The sequence below is a fragment of the Doryrhamphus excisus genome, linkage group LG9 (assembly GCF_037039965.1).
Source record: "Doryrhamphus excisus strain RoL-2023G ecotype Guam linkage group LG9, RoL_Dexc_Guam_v1.1, whole genome shotgun sequence".
NCBI classification, from domain to species: domain Eukaryota; kingdom Metazoa; phylum Chordata; class Actinopteri; order Syngnathiformes; family Syngnathidae; genus Doryrhamphus; species Doryrhamphus excisus.
Genome location: NC_136365.1, coordinates 21,431,798 through 21,445,647, shown reverse-complemented (window position 1 = coordinate 21,445,647; position 13,850 = coordinate 21,431,798). Strand labels below are relative to the sequence as shown.

General features: G+C 47.3%; 2 protein-coding genes across 4 annotated transcripts; both read left to right on the top strand.

Annotated features, from left to right (window-relative positions):
- Positions 1 to 188: 188 nt before the first annotated feature.
- On the top strand, positions 189 to 4,577 carry fam161a (FAM161 centrosomal protein A). Of its 2 annotated transcripts, none has more exons than XM_058085238.2 (7): positions 189 to 455; positions 1,035 to 1,285; positions 2,139 to 3,287; positions 3,438 to 3,605; positions 3,676 to 3,775; positions 3,897 to 4,018; positions 4,085 to 4,577. In XM_058085238.2, exons 1-7 carry the CDS (start codon positions 300 to 302, stop codon positions 4,332 to 4,334), a joined length of 2,196 nt encoding a protein of 731 aa, XP_057941221.2. In that variant the 5' UTR covers positions 189 to 299; the 3' UTR covers positions 4,335 to 4,577. The 2 variants fall into 2 exon arrangements, with proteins under 2 accessions (XP_057941221.2, XP_057941229.2); XM_058085246.2 differs by having other exon boundaries at positions 373 to 520.
- A 165-nt stretch (positions 4,578 to 4,742) lies between these two features.
- xpo1a (exportin 1 (CRM1 homolog, yeast) a) lies at positions 4,743 to 13,712 on the top strand. Of its 2 annotated transcripts, none has more exons than XM_058085227.2 (25): positions 4,743 to 5,280; positions 5,785 to 5,917; positions 6,966 to 7,067; positions 7,145 to 7,217; positions 7,288 to 7,349; positions 7,431 to 7,475; positions 7,549 to 7,730; positions 8,043 to 8,091; positions 8,173 to 8,292; positions 9,236 to 9,364; positions 9,447 to 9,605; positions 9,689 to 9,871; positions 9,941 to 10,079; positions 10,149 to 10,330; positions 10,404 to 10,560; positions 10,639 to 10,802; positions 10,880 to 11,014; positions 11,087 to 11,270; positions 11,341 to 11,447; positions 11,531 to 11,725; positions 11,816 to 11,984; positions 12,061 to 12,195; positions 12,287 to 12,446; positions 13,089 to 13,185; positions 13,280 to 13,712. In XM_058085227.2, exons 2-25 carry the CDS (start codon positions 5,792 to 5,794, stop codon positions 13,424 to 13,426), a joined length of 3,201 nt encoding a protein of 1,066 aa, XP_057941210.2. In that variant the 5' UTR covers positions 4,743 to 5,280; positions 5,785 to 5,791; the 3' UTR covers positions 13,427 to 13,712. The 2 variants fall into 2 exon arrangements, with proteins under 2 accessions (XP_057941210.2, XP_057941200.2); XM_058085217.2 differs by having other exon boundaries at positions 6,963 to 7,067.
- Positions 13,713 to 13,850: the final 138 nt, after the last annotated feature.

Here is a 13,850-nt window from a genome sequence, read left to right as displayed (position 1 = left end):
TTTGTCATTTTCTCATAAATTGACAATTAATGGTAAATATATATGTACTGTATCTTTTATTATAAGAAATCGAATTTTGTAATTGACATCAAAAGCGCTTTTGATCCTTAAGGCTGTAGGATTGACACGCCTTTCACAGTATGTCACTTCCTTGACAACGGGCTGCTTCGTTGCTAAGCAACACTGACTTCCTGCTTTAAAGGCAGACTACTTCTGGTAAGCGGAGGCTCGCAGTGCTCGGCTACCTTTTTTTTATTAGCTGTAAGAGGGGAAAAAAGTACTTAAAAGTGTAGTCCGTCATGGCCAACGCGCACCGGAACAACGTGCTGGTCACGTCGTGTCTGAAGAGGCCGGTGGACCCTCACACTAAGACGCCATTGGCCTGCTATGAGCGGGAGAAATTAGCGCCCTACTCGGCCGCAGGTCACGTGGACAACCGGGACTACGAGAAGGAGGTAAAAGATGGCGACCGAGTCAACAAATAACTCAAAAGTTGTTCGGGTATTAAAGACGTTATATCGTGAGTATGAGGATGTTTAATGTTACTTGATGTTTGTTATGTTATATTTGTGTGCTGAAGAAGTGGACACTTTGAGGTCAGGTGGTGCTTTGTGAGGATTTAATGGGAACACTTTGTCGTCCTGACTATTTCTGGACTAGATTACAAAGTGTCCACATTCAGGGTGTAAATCCTTCATCCTTGTCTGATCACCTCCTACACCCTGGCACGCTCCTTGTTGGAGAAGATGGAGGATGACACCTAACGCCGCTTGTGTCAGTTGAGCCATCATGCTAAGCCCCTCTCGGTGGGCCGCCATATGGTCCGTATTGCCCCCACACCCTAATAGGCTTAGACCCGAGACCAGGCTGGGTCTTTCAAGCCTGAGGACAAAAATGTTGACCCCTCAAGACATAATGTGGAAGTTGTGTAACTGTATTATCTGCGCCAACATCTTCAAAGTCAAACAACACAATCTTTCTGTGTCAACATCTTCAAAGTCAACCAAAAGAACTCAATCTTTGCCCCCCCCTAGGCGGAGTACGAGGACGCGGGGTCCGACGAGTGTGATGGAGACTGTCCTCTGAGAATGAAGGACAACAGAGCGGCGGCGCCGGCAGAGCGCATGGACCTGCGTGAGATCTTCTTCTCCAACGAGGAGTACTACAGCAAGCTGGAGGAGCTAAAGAAGGCTCACCTGCGCACCATGGCCGAGCTGGAGAGCATGTACCATCACAAGCTGCAGCGCCACGGCATGGACACCCTTGCCGGGGAGGCCGGTCAAAGGTCAGCGCTTTACTTGGAACTATGAATTTTATATCAACTTTACATTTGATATTTATTGTTCGGGCTGTCAAAATAATGTGTTATTATTGGCACTACTTTTTTGGGCGCATGTACACATGATACTTTTGATACTCGGCCCAAACCGTAGTTTGAGGAAGTAGCAGTAGCAGTAGAAGTAGCTTAAAAGCCCTGTCAGAACAATGTTATTTTTTATCTAGTACATCATCCTGTTGAAGTACTGCCGGTATTTTTTATTGTCATTTATACAGTAGTAACTTGGCATAAGAGCGTCCAAACTCGCACCCTAACATTTGGCTATGAGCTGCTAATTAATGGCAGGCATAGCTGAGGACAGCTATTTGGGGCTATTTGGTTAATGACTATAGCTATAGAGCTAGCAATGCTAGCATTAGCAGGGCAGTAGCTAATCAAAGCTTACGTATTTATTATGTATTATGTAAATGTATTATGTATTATGGTGTATCTCAGTGATTCCCAAAGTGTGGGCCGCGGCCCCCTGGTGGGCCTTGGTGGTACTGCAGGTGGGCCATGAGAGGTCACTAAAAATATGATTCATTTTTGCAAATATTTTTAATATTTTTAAATTCTTTGTAAAATATTTATTGCACGATTAAAAAAATGTATATTTATAGGCCTAAGTAATAATCTGATGAGTGTTATTGAACTGTCACAATATTTTTATTATTATTATTATTATTATTATTATTATTATTATTATTATTATTATTATTATTATTATTATTATTATTATTATTATTATTATTATTAATGAAGTGTACGCTCTATTGGAGGAGTGTCTCTTTGACCATCAATGTCGCCGATGTGTTTGTAGCGCTCTAGCTCCACGCCGTCTGAGGAAGTCGCACTCTGCCATGGAGCTGCGGAGAAGTTCTGGGTCGTCTGAGTCATCGGACGAAGACGGTTGTTCCGACGTGGAGAAAGGCTTGCTGTTCTCTCCCAAGGAATACATCAAGAACATGTGGAAGGGCTTCAAGCTTTCGCCTCGTATTCGCCACCTGTCTTCCTCCCTGCCGGGAGACCACAGCGACTTCCAGCCGCAGAAAGAGAAGAGGCGGAGCCAACGGGTGACCGTCCCCAAGCCATTCCGGATGACGCTGCGTGAGGCGGAGCGGCGGAAGCGTGGCGTGAAGACGCGCACCGAGATTGAAGTTGAGAACGCGGAGCTGCGACGACAGCTGGAGGAGCTAACCGAGTGCCAGAACAAGTTCCGGGCCAGCCCGGTTCCGGCGCACGTTCATCTGCCGCTGTACGAGGAGCTGAAGGAACGCAACGAGGAACGCCGCAGGGCCATGCGAGAGCAAGAGGAGCGCCACCTACGAAATCTTTCCAAGCCCTTCAGCTTCCTGGAGAGGGAGCGGCTGAAGAAGGAGCAGCGCCAGCAGCACCAGCAGCCTCCCGAGCAGGACCGGGTCAAGCCTTTCAAGGCCAAGCCGGTGCCAAAGTCCGTGTACTCGGCGGCGTCTGTCGAGTTGAGGAAGGAGGAGCAGCTGTACCGCTCCATCCAGAAGCAGATGAGAGCCCAGGAGATGCTCCACAGCGCCTCCAGCGCTCCCAGCATGCTGGACCAGAGACTTTGCGAGAGAAGGAAGAACAAGGACGGCGGCAAAGATGGCAGCCCAGTCTTCTCCCACAAGCCCCACATCAATAAGGAAGTTCCGGACTTCGACGCCAGTTACAAACGCTTCCAGAAGAGCATGGAGAGGAGGAAGGAAGTGAAGCCGACGACGTCGTGCGAGCCCTTTGAGTTGCGGACGTCTCGGATCTCCTCTCAACGTCAGCGCATTGCGGCGGACACGGAGAAGGAGCAGAGCAGCCCGCGCTCGCTGCGATGGCCGTACGTCGGCTCCCCCAAGAGCGTCCGCACACCAAACTCCAGCTTGTGTTCATCCCTGTCTGGGAGCATGGAGCTGCTTCCCGCCAAAATCACAGACGCCACCAAGAAACGCCACGAAGCCGTGAGGTACCTTAGCAGGCTCCTCCCCCAAACCAGCCTTGACCTTAGCGACCTCCACTGTGTCTGAGTGTCTGCCCCGAAACCCTCCAGCGTCCTTCCATCCCTCCTCTGCCCCAACACCTGTAGACGCCCCTGAACATCCTCCCGTGTGAGCAGACAGGTGCTGGAGCAGAGGAGGAGAGCGGAGCAAGAGGAGGAGCGCTGGAAGGAGCGACAGAAGGAGCGCGAGAAGAAGCTGCAGAAGCTGGTGCAGAAGCGCGCCCATGCCAACGACCCCCACCTGGCGCTTTCGCAGACCCACAACAGCAAACTCAAAGAGTTCAGGTGAGAGGAAGACTATGACGCTACTTCCGGTGCTGAGTCCACGCCCGCAATCTCCTTACTTCCTGTCCAGGAAACAAGACCGCCAGCGTAGGAAGGAGTACCAGCAGGAGATCAAGGAGATCAAGGAGCGAGTGAAGGGGAGGCCACTCTTACTGGAGCAGGTTGCTCAGGTGAAGTGCAGCCCATAGCTCCTTTTACAATGAAATTAATCAAACAAAAATATTATATAATAATAAAACTGAACAAAAAATATGCATTTTTGCTAATAATCATGTACTCTACCAACAACAGAAGAACGCCAAGCAGGCGGCAGAGAAACGCTTCAGCGACACCTTGCATGGATTCCACCTGAGCGAGGAGTTCATCAGCAGAAAAGCAGTGACATCACGTCCACGCCAGGCGGATGACACTCGGTAATTTTTTTTTTTCCCCCATGATGTACGCTGTGAACCTCTGCTCATTCTTCTTCTATTGTCCAGCGACTTACCAGAGTCAGAGGGTGTCCCGTTGGAGCCTGTACCCTACAGAAAGGCCTTCCTGGACAATGAAGACCAGGAGGTGGAATCTGAGGAGAAGGTATCATGTGATGGAAGCCAGGATGAAGATGAGCGGCATTCCCTGGAAAGTTGTGACTACTCAGACGACCACGACAACTATTCTGATGGTAGCGAGCAGGAGGCGGAGGATGCTGACCGCGGGAAACAGGAAGAGGATGAACATCACCCTTAGCATCTTTCCAAACTCGTCATTGAGGAACAATGTGGAAAATGAACATATTTGATTCTATTATTCCATTGAGATTTCATCTATAGTTGGTATATAGATTGCTCAATAAAATTAACTCAAGTTTAAATGTGTTTATGAAATGGTTGAAAAACAATTTGACTTATTATTAGTGATGTTTACTGTAAATTAGTGAGTAATAAAACGATTATAAAGTAATAAGTGACTTAAACTACTAATGTATTGACTGTAAATGACAGCATGGCCTCAAAGTGCTAAAGGCGGGGCCAGATTGACAGCACCGCCCTCTCCTGTGATAGGACGTGACGTGTGTCTTCTCACAGCCAATCAGACCGGGTGTGGGCGGTTACATAGTCCAAATTTTACGCGGCGCTCGGCGGGCCGAAGCACCGAGAATGAATATCCCGGTCTCAACCGGTTTGAGCCGGTCCGTGGATGGAAGCATGAGCTTAGAGGACGAGCACACTAGCACGCATTAAATCTTTGCCTTTTAAAGTGTGTGCGAAGCCAAGCTAAAATAAAATAACTGACTGTTTCACTTGCTTACTATGACCCGGAATAGTGACAGCTTAGCTTACAGCTAAAAGCTTAGCAAGTGGCGCTGAATATCATTGACTTTTCCATTAGCGGGCTACATAGCAGTTAGCATGGTGGTGGTCGGCTGCCATTCCCGCTGATCAAAGAAACATACATTTCTGACGTGGATGTACGTTTAATACCACGGCAACAATCGACCGATAGCCAACGTGGGATATTTAACAAATCACTGCTAATTGTCGCGTTAGCATTAGCTCCTTGCTAACTGTGGCGGTTTATGCGTGTGGCATGAGCTAAACGTACACTTGCCAGCGCAGTTTTTTTTTTACTTTTCAGTCTCAGTGTTCATCAATTTAAACTCTTACTTTCGACGAGAGGGCGGAAGACAAACAAGGTGAGTCAAAGCTTTTTCGGACCAACTTGCCCGACGTGGGCTAGACGTTAGATTCAAAGTGTACAAGTTAACCTACTGTTTGTTTTAACTCGGTTGCCAGCTAAGCATTCACACACGACTCCAAAGTGACCCCCGTGTCGTAACTACGGGTACTGCTAACCCTGGAATACGATTGAAATAACTTTAAAAAATTGCTATAAACTAACGAATCGGGTCCGGCTCGTCTTTCTGTGGTGTGTGTGTTTCCCCAGGTGGCGGCGCTGTGGCGCATTCTAACATTTGTTGAAAACATGCTTGTTTTTTCTGTCTGAAAGCATCACGTGTCAATATGGCACCCTCTGACTTGTTTCTGTATTTGCTGCTTTGTATCATTTTGGATGTATTTCTTCGCTACAATGCTCACTAATGCAATACTTTGATATTGTAACACGATACTTCATTCATCACATCGGCCATGAAATCCAGATGATGCAAATGTTGCATTTGACCTTCTCCTCCTTTCAGACTCTCTATGCCAGCAGAAATGACCATGTTGGCCGACCACCCAGCCAGACAGCTGCTGGACTTCAACCAAAAGCTGGACATCAACCTGCTGGACAATGTGGTCAACTCCATGTACCATGACATCGGGTCTCAGGTGAGCTGCCTGCTGGCGCCGGCCGGCTTTAACCCTCCTCTTGTGTTAGGGTCGGCACCGACCTGTTTTTTTACATTTTAATGTATAAAAAGAATCACATCACATTTGTTTATTGCATCAAGGCTTTTTGACTTTGTCAGGAAACTCTATTTCAACAAAATAAAACAAAAAAAAAATTTTTTACTACATTTTAAATTGGTCTGGTTGAAATTATGACCACTGTATTGTTAGGGTCGGTTTGGACCCGGTTATAATAATAATAATAATATGACTATAAAGCAATATTTTGAGCCACAACTGAAATCATAAGTGTACAATTAGCCAACACAATGACAACCAGCTCCTCTTCTCATCATGGAAGCTTCAGGGGATTCTCATTTTGACCGCTTTTCCAGTGTACATGTGACGTGAATTCACTCATTTGATTGGCTGATTTCACATTTACAATTTGGATCATGGAAAGAACGGCAAGAAGTACAGTGAACCAAGATCTGGACCTGATTTCAGTTTATACTAAAGTTCTGTTGCTGAAAACAATCACTTTTTCTACCTTTTCTTGACATGAATATATTTGGGTCAAAATTCACCCCAACACCATACATGTTTCTTTAGTGATTAATACTAAAATGAGAAAATAAATAAAACTAATTGATTTAAGAGATATGTTCTATAGCTCTCAGTAATAGCCAGGTAACAAAAGAACCTTTAATTTATGAATATGATTCTTTTGAGGTTCTGTTTACCATTTTTGGAAATAGAAATGGAGACGTATAGTGACAAAAAAAGGCCTACATGCGCACAACAAAAGTATTAAAAGCAACATTTTTATGGATGAGGAAGCCTAAGAAGGTAACCAAGACATGAGAAGCAAATTTGATGTTAACTTATTGTTTTTAGTGTATTTTATAGCTGATTTAATACACGGGTCAAAACATAAGAGATGATACCAGAAAGCTAACACAAGAGGAAGTTTAAGTGGCGGTGCTGGGTGTGTTAGAGGGCTGTTATGTCGGACGATAAATATGATTTCCCGCCCAAATGACTGCAGCAACGAGTGGCCCAGGAAGTGCTCACCAACCTGAAGGACCACCCGGATGCGTGGACCAGAGTGGACACCATCCTGGAGTTTTCCCAGAACATGAAAACTAAGGTGGTGTTGCTTTGCTGTTATATTCCACCTCAGTCCACCAATGAAACGAGTTTAGTAAATATTCTTCTGTTCTTCAGTATTATGCGCTGCAGATTCTGGAGACGGTCATTAAAACCCGCTGGAAGATTCTCCCCAGAAACCAGTGTGAAGGTCAGTTTGCTTGCGTTTAAGTCCGCACACGTGTCCGTCATCTCTTAAAAGTAACATGCATGTTTTCCAGGCATCAAGAAGTACGTTGTCGGACTCATCATCAAGACTTCCTCAGACCCAGCAAACATGGAGGTCATGTGACTTTCATAGCACACATGGTGTCCATGTTGTTCAAATGTTGACGTGATGTGTGTGTGTTTTTGTTTTTTTTAGAAAGAGGGCGTGTACATTTCAAAGCTCAACATGATCCTGGTCCAGGTAATCGATCAGGAATAAACGTCAGCGTCACACCATGACGCACGAGATACACTTCTTCTTCTGGCCTCTGTAGATCCTGAAGCAGGAGTGGCCCAAACACTGGCCCACCTTCATCAGCGACATCGTGGGCGCCAGCCGCACCAGCGAGAGCTTGTGTCAGAACAACATGATCATCCTCAAGCTGCTCAGCGAGGAGGTCTTTGACTTCTCCAGTGGACAGATGACTCAGGTGAAGGCCAAGCATCTCAAGGACAGGTGAGTTCTCACGGCCCGTCACGGCTCTGCTGGCGCCTTCTGGTGTCCTCGCTGAGATGACAGGAGCCAACATGGACGTTGGACAGCAACAGTAATATGTCACTAGCCAGCAGAGGGCGCCATTAATACAAGCCCATCCCAGTGCTTCTCAAATAGTAATGAGGCTTTTTAACGTAGTCCTAGCATAGAAGTGTTTCAATGGATGAATAAATATCAGTTTCTGTAGTATTTTAAATGGGGGGGGCATGACAGAAAATAATTGCAGGACCGTCCCGACCCGACCCTCACCCGTTTTTGTTGTTCTTCTCTCAGCATGTGCAACGAGTTTTCCCAAATCTTCCAGCTGTGCCAATTTGTGATGGTAAGAACATCTCCCTTCACGTTTGTGTGTTTGATCTCCTCGGGGCCGGGGGGGCCTTCACCTTACCGCTTCTCTCTCCAGGAAAACTCTCAGAACGCGCCGCTGGTGCACGCCACTCTGGAGACGCTCCTGCGCTTCCTTAACTGGATCCCTCTGGGCTACATCTTTGAGACCAAACTCATCAGCACGCTGGTCTACAAGGTAGGGCGTGCTTTTCTTTTTATTGGAGAAGTTTAACTACAGCTGCAACAATTAATCAGTGGTTAATGGATTACTCAATTAATCAACAACTGTCTTGGTAGTCGATGAATGGTTTTGTATTTAAAGAAGTAAATAGCAGCATCTCAAAGGGGGTCTGGGCGAGACTGGGCCGCATAAACGCATTTATTAAAAACGAAAAAATGAATAAACTTTGCTTTAGTTTCGATTTTCTACAAGAAAAGCTCTGATAAAACATTCCACTGTTCTCAAATATCTTAATTTTTCATTTTTCTGCACAAAATAAGATGAAAAATAAATAAACAAATCAAGAATAAAGAAAATCAATCGGTAATAAATAAATATAATAATAATAATAATAATAAAACGGCAAATAATAAAAACTTTTTTAAAAAATTAATTAATTAATTAATTTCATTTCATTAAAATGAACAAAGCATTATTAGAGCCCTGTAGACATGACAAAACACGACTATAGTCACATTTATACTCTTTTATTTACAACATATTGCGTAACTGCAGGGTCTTGAGACACATGCTAACTCGCAAACTAGAGAGCTAGCGACCTAAACGGTAGCCTTCAAGTTATTTCCTTTCAACTTAAATAGCCGAAAACTTACCACTTCCACACGGATAGGGAGGTTAACTATTAAGTTATTTAACCTTTAACATGAACATGAATCAAACGTAATCATTTTTTCTGGGTACATGATACCATACAGCATCCATATCAAACTTTACATTAAACTTTCATATCAAGGCGGGGGCCTCAAACTAGTGTCCTGCGGGCCAAAAATGAAACGCATAATGTGCTGACTCGTTTGTCACGCTACCCAAGTTGCAAAGTGCCGGATGTTGGTTGACATGATCATTGTTGAAGGATATCTCCAGGGTTCTCGGTGAAATAACTAAATGTTCTTTGCAGTTCTTGAACGTGCCAATGTTTCGCAACGTGACACTGAAATGTTTGACGGAAATTGCCGGCGTGAGCGTGAACCAGTACGAGGAGCAGTTTGCCAACTTGTTCACGCTGACCATGTGCCAGCTCAAACAGGTAACGCCCCCGCCATGACGACGACCGCTGGTAATGATTAATCAGCAATTAAAGTACATGAGTGGAACGTTTGTGTGCTCAGATGTTGCCCTTGAACACAAACATCAGAGTGGCCTACGCCAACGGGAAGGACGACGAGCAGAACTTCATCCAGAACCTCAGTTTGTTCCTCTGCACCTTCCTCAAAGAACACGGCCAGCTGGTGGAGAAGAGGCCCAACCTGCGGGAGACGCTCATGGAGGTAGGAGGCCACGTGGAGCACGCCTGACACACAAAAGACGCTGCTTTCTGATTGTCACCCCCGTCCCCCACCCCCAACCACAGGCCCTCCACTACATGCTGCTGGTGTCCGAGGTGGAGGAGACGGAGATCTTCAAGATCTGTCTGGAGTACTGGAACCACCTGTCGTCTGAGCTTTACAGGGAGAGCCCCTTCTCCACCTCCAGCACGCCGCTGCTGTCTGACGTCCCTCCTCGCCGACACCTCTACCTGACCGTCCTCTCTCAGGTGGGCGGTTGAGCTCCGAACAATCCTGGTGTTCCATCATTCCATCGTCTTAACTTTATCACATCCTAGGTGCGCCTACTTATGGTGAGCCGCATGGCCAAGCCCGAGGAGGTTCTGGTGGTGGAGAACGACCAGGGGGAGGTGGTCAGGGAGTTCATGAAGGACACGGATGCCACCAACCTCTACAAGAACATGAGGGAGACCCTCGGTAGGTGTTTTGTCTTTTACTTGTGCACCAGTTTGACCTGGATGGACATTGAGCTTCTAAACCCTGCAGTGTATCTGACCCATCTGGACTACGTGGACACCGAGCGTATCATGACAGAGAAGCTCCACAACCAGGTGAACGGCACAGAGTGGTCGTGGAGGAACCTCAACATGCTCTGCTGGGCCATCGGCTCCATCAGCGGTGCCATGCATGAAGAAGATGAGAAGAGGTTTCTGGTCACCGTGATCAAGGTGATTGACATATTGTTTACCTTCAGTGGTGGTGGAGGTGGTGGTCCGTTGTGTGACAGTGTGTTGTCTTCAGGACCTTCTGGGCTTATGTGAGCAGAAGAGAGGGAAGGACAACAAAGCCATCATCGCGTCCAACATCATGTACATCGTGGGCCAGTACCCTCGCTTCCTGAGAGCTCACTGGAAGTTCCTCAAGACGGTTGTCAACAAGCTCTTTGAGTTCATGCACGGTGAGAAGAGCCTTGGTATTTGAGGGCGGCGTGTGCCTCCAACGAGAACGTCACCGAGCCCGATGTATGGTCTTGCAGAGACGCACGACGGCGTTCAGGACATGGCCTGCGACACCTTCATCAAGATCGCACAAAAATGCCGCCGCCATTTTGTCCAGGTTCAGGTAGGCGAGGTGATGCCCTTCATAGACGAGATCCTCAACAACATCAACACCATCATCTGCGACCTGCAGCCTCAGCAGGTCAGTGCCGACTTCACTCTCAGGCCGAGCGCTCCGAGTGGGCTCGTAAAAGCCCCCCCCCCCTCGTGTGTCTGCAGGTGCACACCTTCTATGAGGCCGTCGGCTACATGATTGGCGCCCAGACCGATCAGGCGGTCCAGGAGCTTCTAATAGAGAAGTACATGATGCTGCCCAACCAAGTGTGGGACAGCATCATCCAGCAGGCCACAAAGGTAAGGACACACCGGGATTGTGTAGGAACCCCCTTGCACCTTCTCACCCTCCCTGCCCTCTCCACTCTGCAGAACGTGGACATCCTGAAGGATGCGGAGACGGTGCGTCAGCTTGGGAGCATCCTCAAAACAAACGTCAAAGCCTGTAAAGCCGTCGGACATCCCTTTGTGGTCCAGCTGGGTCGCATCTACCTTGACATGCTCAATGTCTACAAGTGTCTGAGTGAGAACATCTCCTCGGCCGTCCAGACCAACGGTCAGCCTCCCTCCTTATCTTTGCTCTCATTTTATGTCACCTTGTTTTAATGATCCTCGCTATGGAACAGGCGAGATGGTCACCAAGCAGCCTCTGATCAGGAGCATGAGGACGGTGAAGAGGGAGACCCTCAAGCTCATCTCAGGATGGGTCAGTCGCTCCAACGACCCTCAGATGGTGAGGAACATCACTAGCGACCGTCACCGTTCTCTCCAGCGTGTTGCACATCTTCTGCATGTGAATGTTCCAAATGTGCTCAGGTGGCAGAGAACTTTGTGCCGCCGCTTCTGGAGGCGGTGCTCATCGATTACCAGAGGAACGTGGCGGCCGCCAGGGAGCCAGAGGTCCTCAGCACCATGGCAACCATCGTCAACAAGCTGGGAGTCCACATTACAGGAGAGATCCCTAAAATCTTTGACGCTGTCTTTGAGTGCACCTTGAACATGATCAACAAGGTGGGTCAGATGTTCCTCGACTGAAGGACGTAGTAACGGCTCTGAGCTTCATGGGTTTTTTTCGTTGTTCTTCCTGGCCTACGTCTTCAGGACTTTGAGGAATTCCCTGAGCACAGGACACACTTCTTCTACCTGCTTCAAGCGGCGACTTCCCAATGCTTTCCCGCCTTCCTGGCCATCGCCCCCGCCCAGTTCAAGCTCATCCTGGACTCCATCATCTGGGCCTTCAAGCACACCATGAGGAACGTTGCAGACACGGGTGAGGACCAGCAATCTCCTCCTCGAACAACAGAATCGGTCTGAAAGACGACGTCTGCTGGTGGCCTTCCTTGCAGGTCTTCAGATCCTCTTCACGCTGCTCCAGAACGTGTCTTCAGAGGAGGCGGCAGCGCAGAGCTTCTACCAGACGTACTTCTGTGACATCCTGCAGCACATCTTCTCCGTGGTCACGGACACGTCTCACACCGCAGGTACTGCACGTCAACACCTCGCACACCCGCCCGCGCCCCCTTCCTGGAACGCTGGAAGCGATGTCAACGCCTCGCTGCTGTCCGTCTGCAGGTCTGACCATGCACGCCACCATATTGGCGTACATGTTCAACCTGGTGGAGGAGGGCAAGGTCAGCGTGGCCTTGAGCGCCGCCAGCCCCGCCAACAATCAGGTGCACGTGCAGGAATACATCGCCAACCTGCTGAAGACCGCCTTCCCTCACCTCCAGGAGTAAGTCGCTATCATTTAAGATTATATATATTCTAATATATTATTATACATGTTTTTTTTCATGTGATACAGTTTGATTCCAATTTTGCAGCTTCATGCTTTCGGTATTTACAAAAAAAACAATAAAAGTGATTTAATTGGATATGCATGGTCCGGTGCTAGATATGTGGAGCAACAGACCATAATATGATTCAAGCAAAAAAAGGACCAAATAAACGAAAATAGAAATGTAAGGCATTTGAAAGACTGTAATATCGAATATGTAGTATTGTAGTATTACAGTAGTATATCAGTAGTGTTACGTCCATGAAACAATAGTCACGGCAGGAAGTACACTCTCCAGGGAAACTCTCCCAATATCATATCTTTGTCTTATTTCCTGTTATTTGGTCTAATCTATTGAGTAAAATGAGTGCAAAGGTGACTTTAGGGGTGCTATTTCATGTCGAGAAGGCTCTAATAAAGTTAAAGCCGTTATTTCGAAGCAGATTTTCTACGCTTTAACTACGAAAATGAGAAAGGTAGCATAATAGGCTGGCGTCGGACAAATGGAAGCCACGTGAAAAAGGGCGTGGCGAGGAAATAAGTATGTGAATACGACGAAGACGTGAGAAGCGCTAACAGTGTTGCGATTGTGGTCAGTGCCCAGGTAAAGGTGTTTGTTACGGGGCTGTTCAGCCTGAACCAGGACATCCCGGCCTTCAAGGAGCACCTGAGGGACTTCCTGGTCCAGATCAAGGTCAGTGACCGCAAAGCGTGGAAGTGACTGTACATCATGTGTGTACATTGTTGCTGAGTGTTGTTGTGGTGTGTGTGTGATTGCGCCTGTGCAGGAGTTTGCTGGTGAGGACACGACAGACCTGTTCCTGGAGGAGAGGGAGGCCTCTCTGCGTCAGGCCCAGGAGGAGAAACACAAGCTCCAGATGTCTGTGCCCGGCATCCTCAACCCCCACGAGCTGCCCGAGGAGATGTGCGACTGAAGCAAGACAAGGGTCACACAAGACCAGGACCCTTCCTGATGATGAACTCTTTTCTTTTTGTGTGCGTGTGTGTGTATGCGCACACACAAAAAGAGAACAGGGGGTCCGACGGAGACCCTCGGCACTCGGTTGGACGTCGACCAAATCAATGTCAATATGTAAATGAAGCAGTTTGCCGCTGAGCCTCCCAACAATTGTGCAGATTTTTGTTCCATATGAACTTATTTTATACCTTCTCATTTGTGTGTGTGTGTGTTTTGCTAATTAAAGCTTTATTTTCACCACACTTGTTGCATATTAAAGCTTCATTTGATCCCAATTGTTCATATGTAATATAGACTAGTCACATGTGGACACTTCCTTTATTGTCTGTTTTGGGTTGTGTGTTTCCTGGACGCCAGTCGACCAGTGGCTCTTTTTGGAA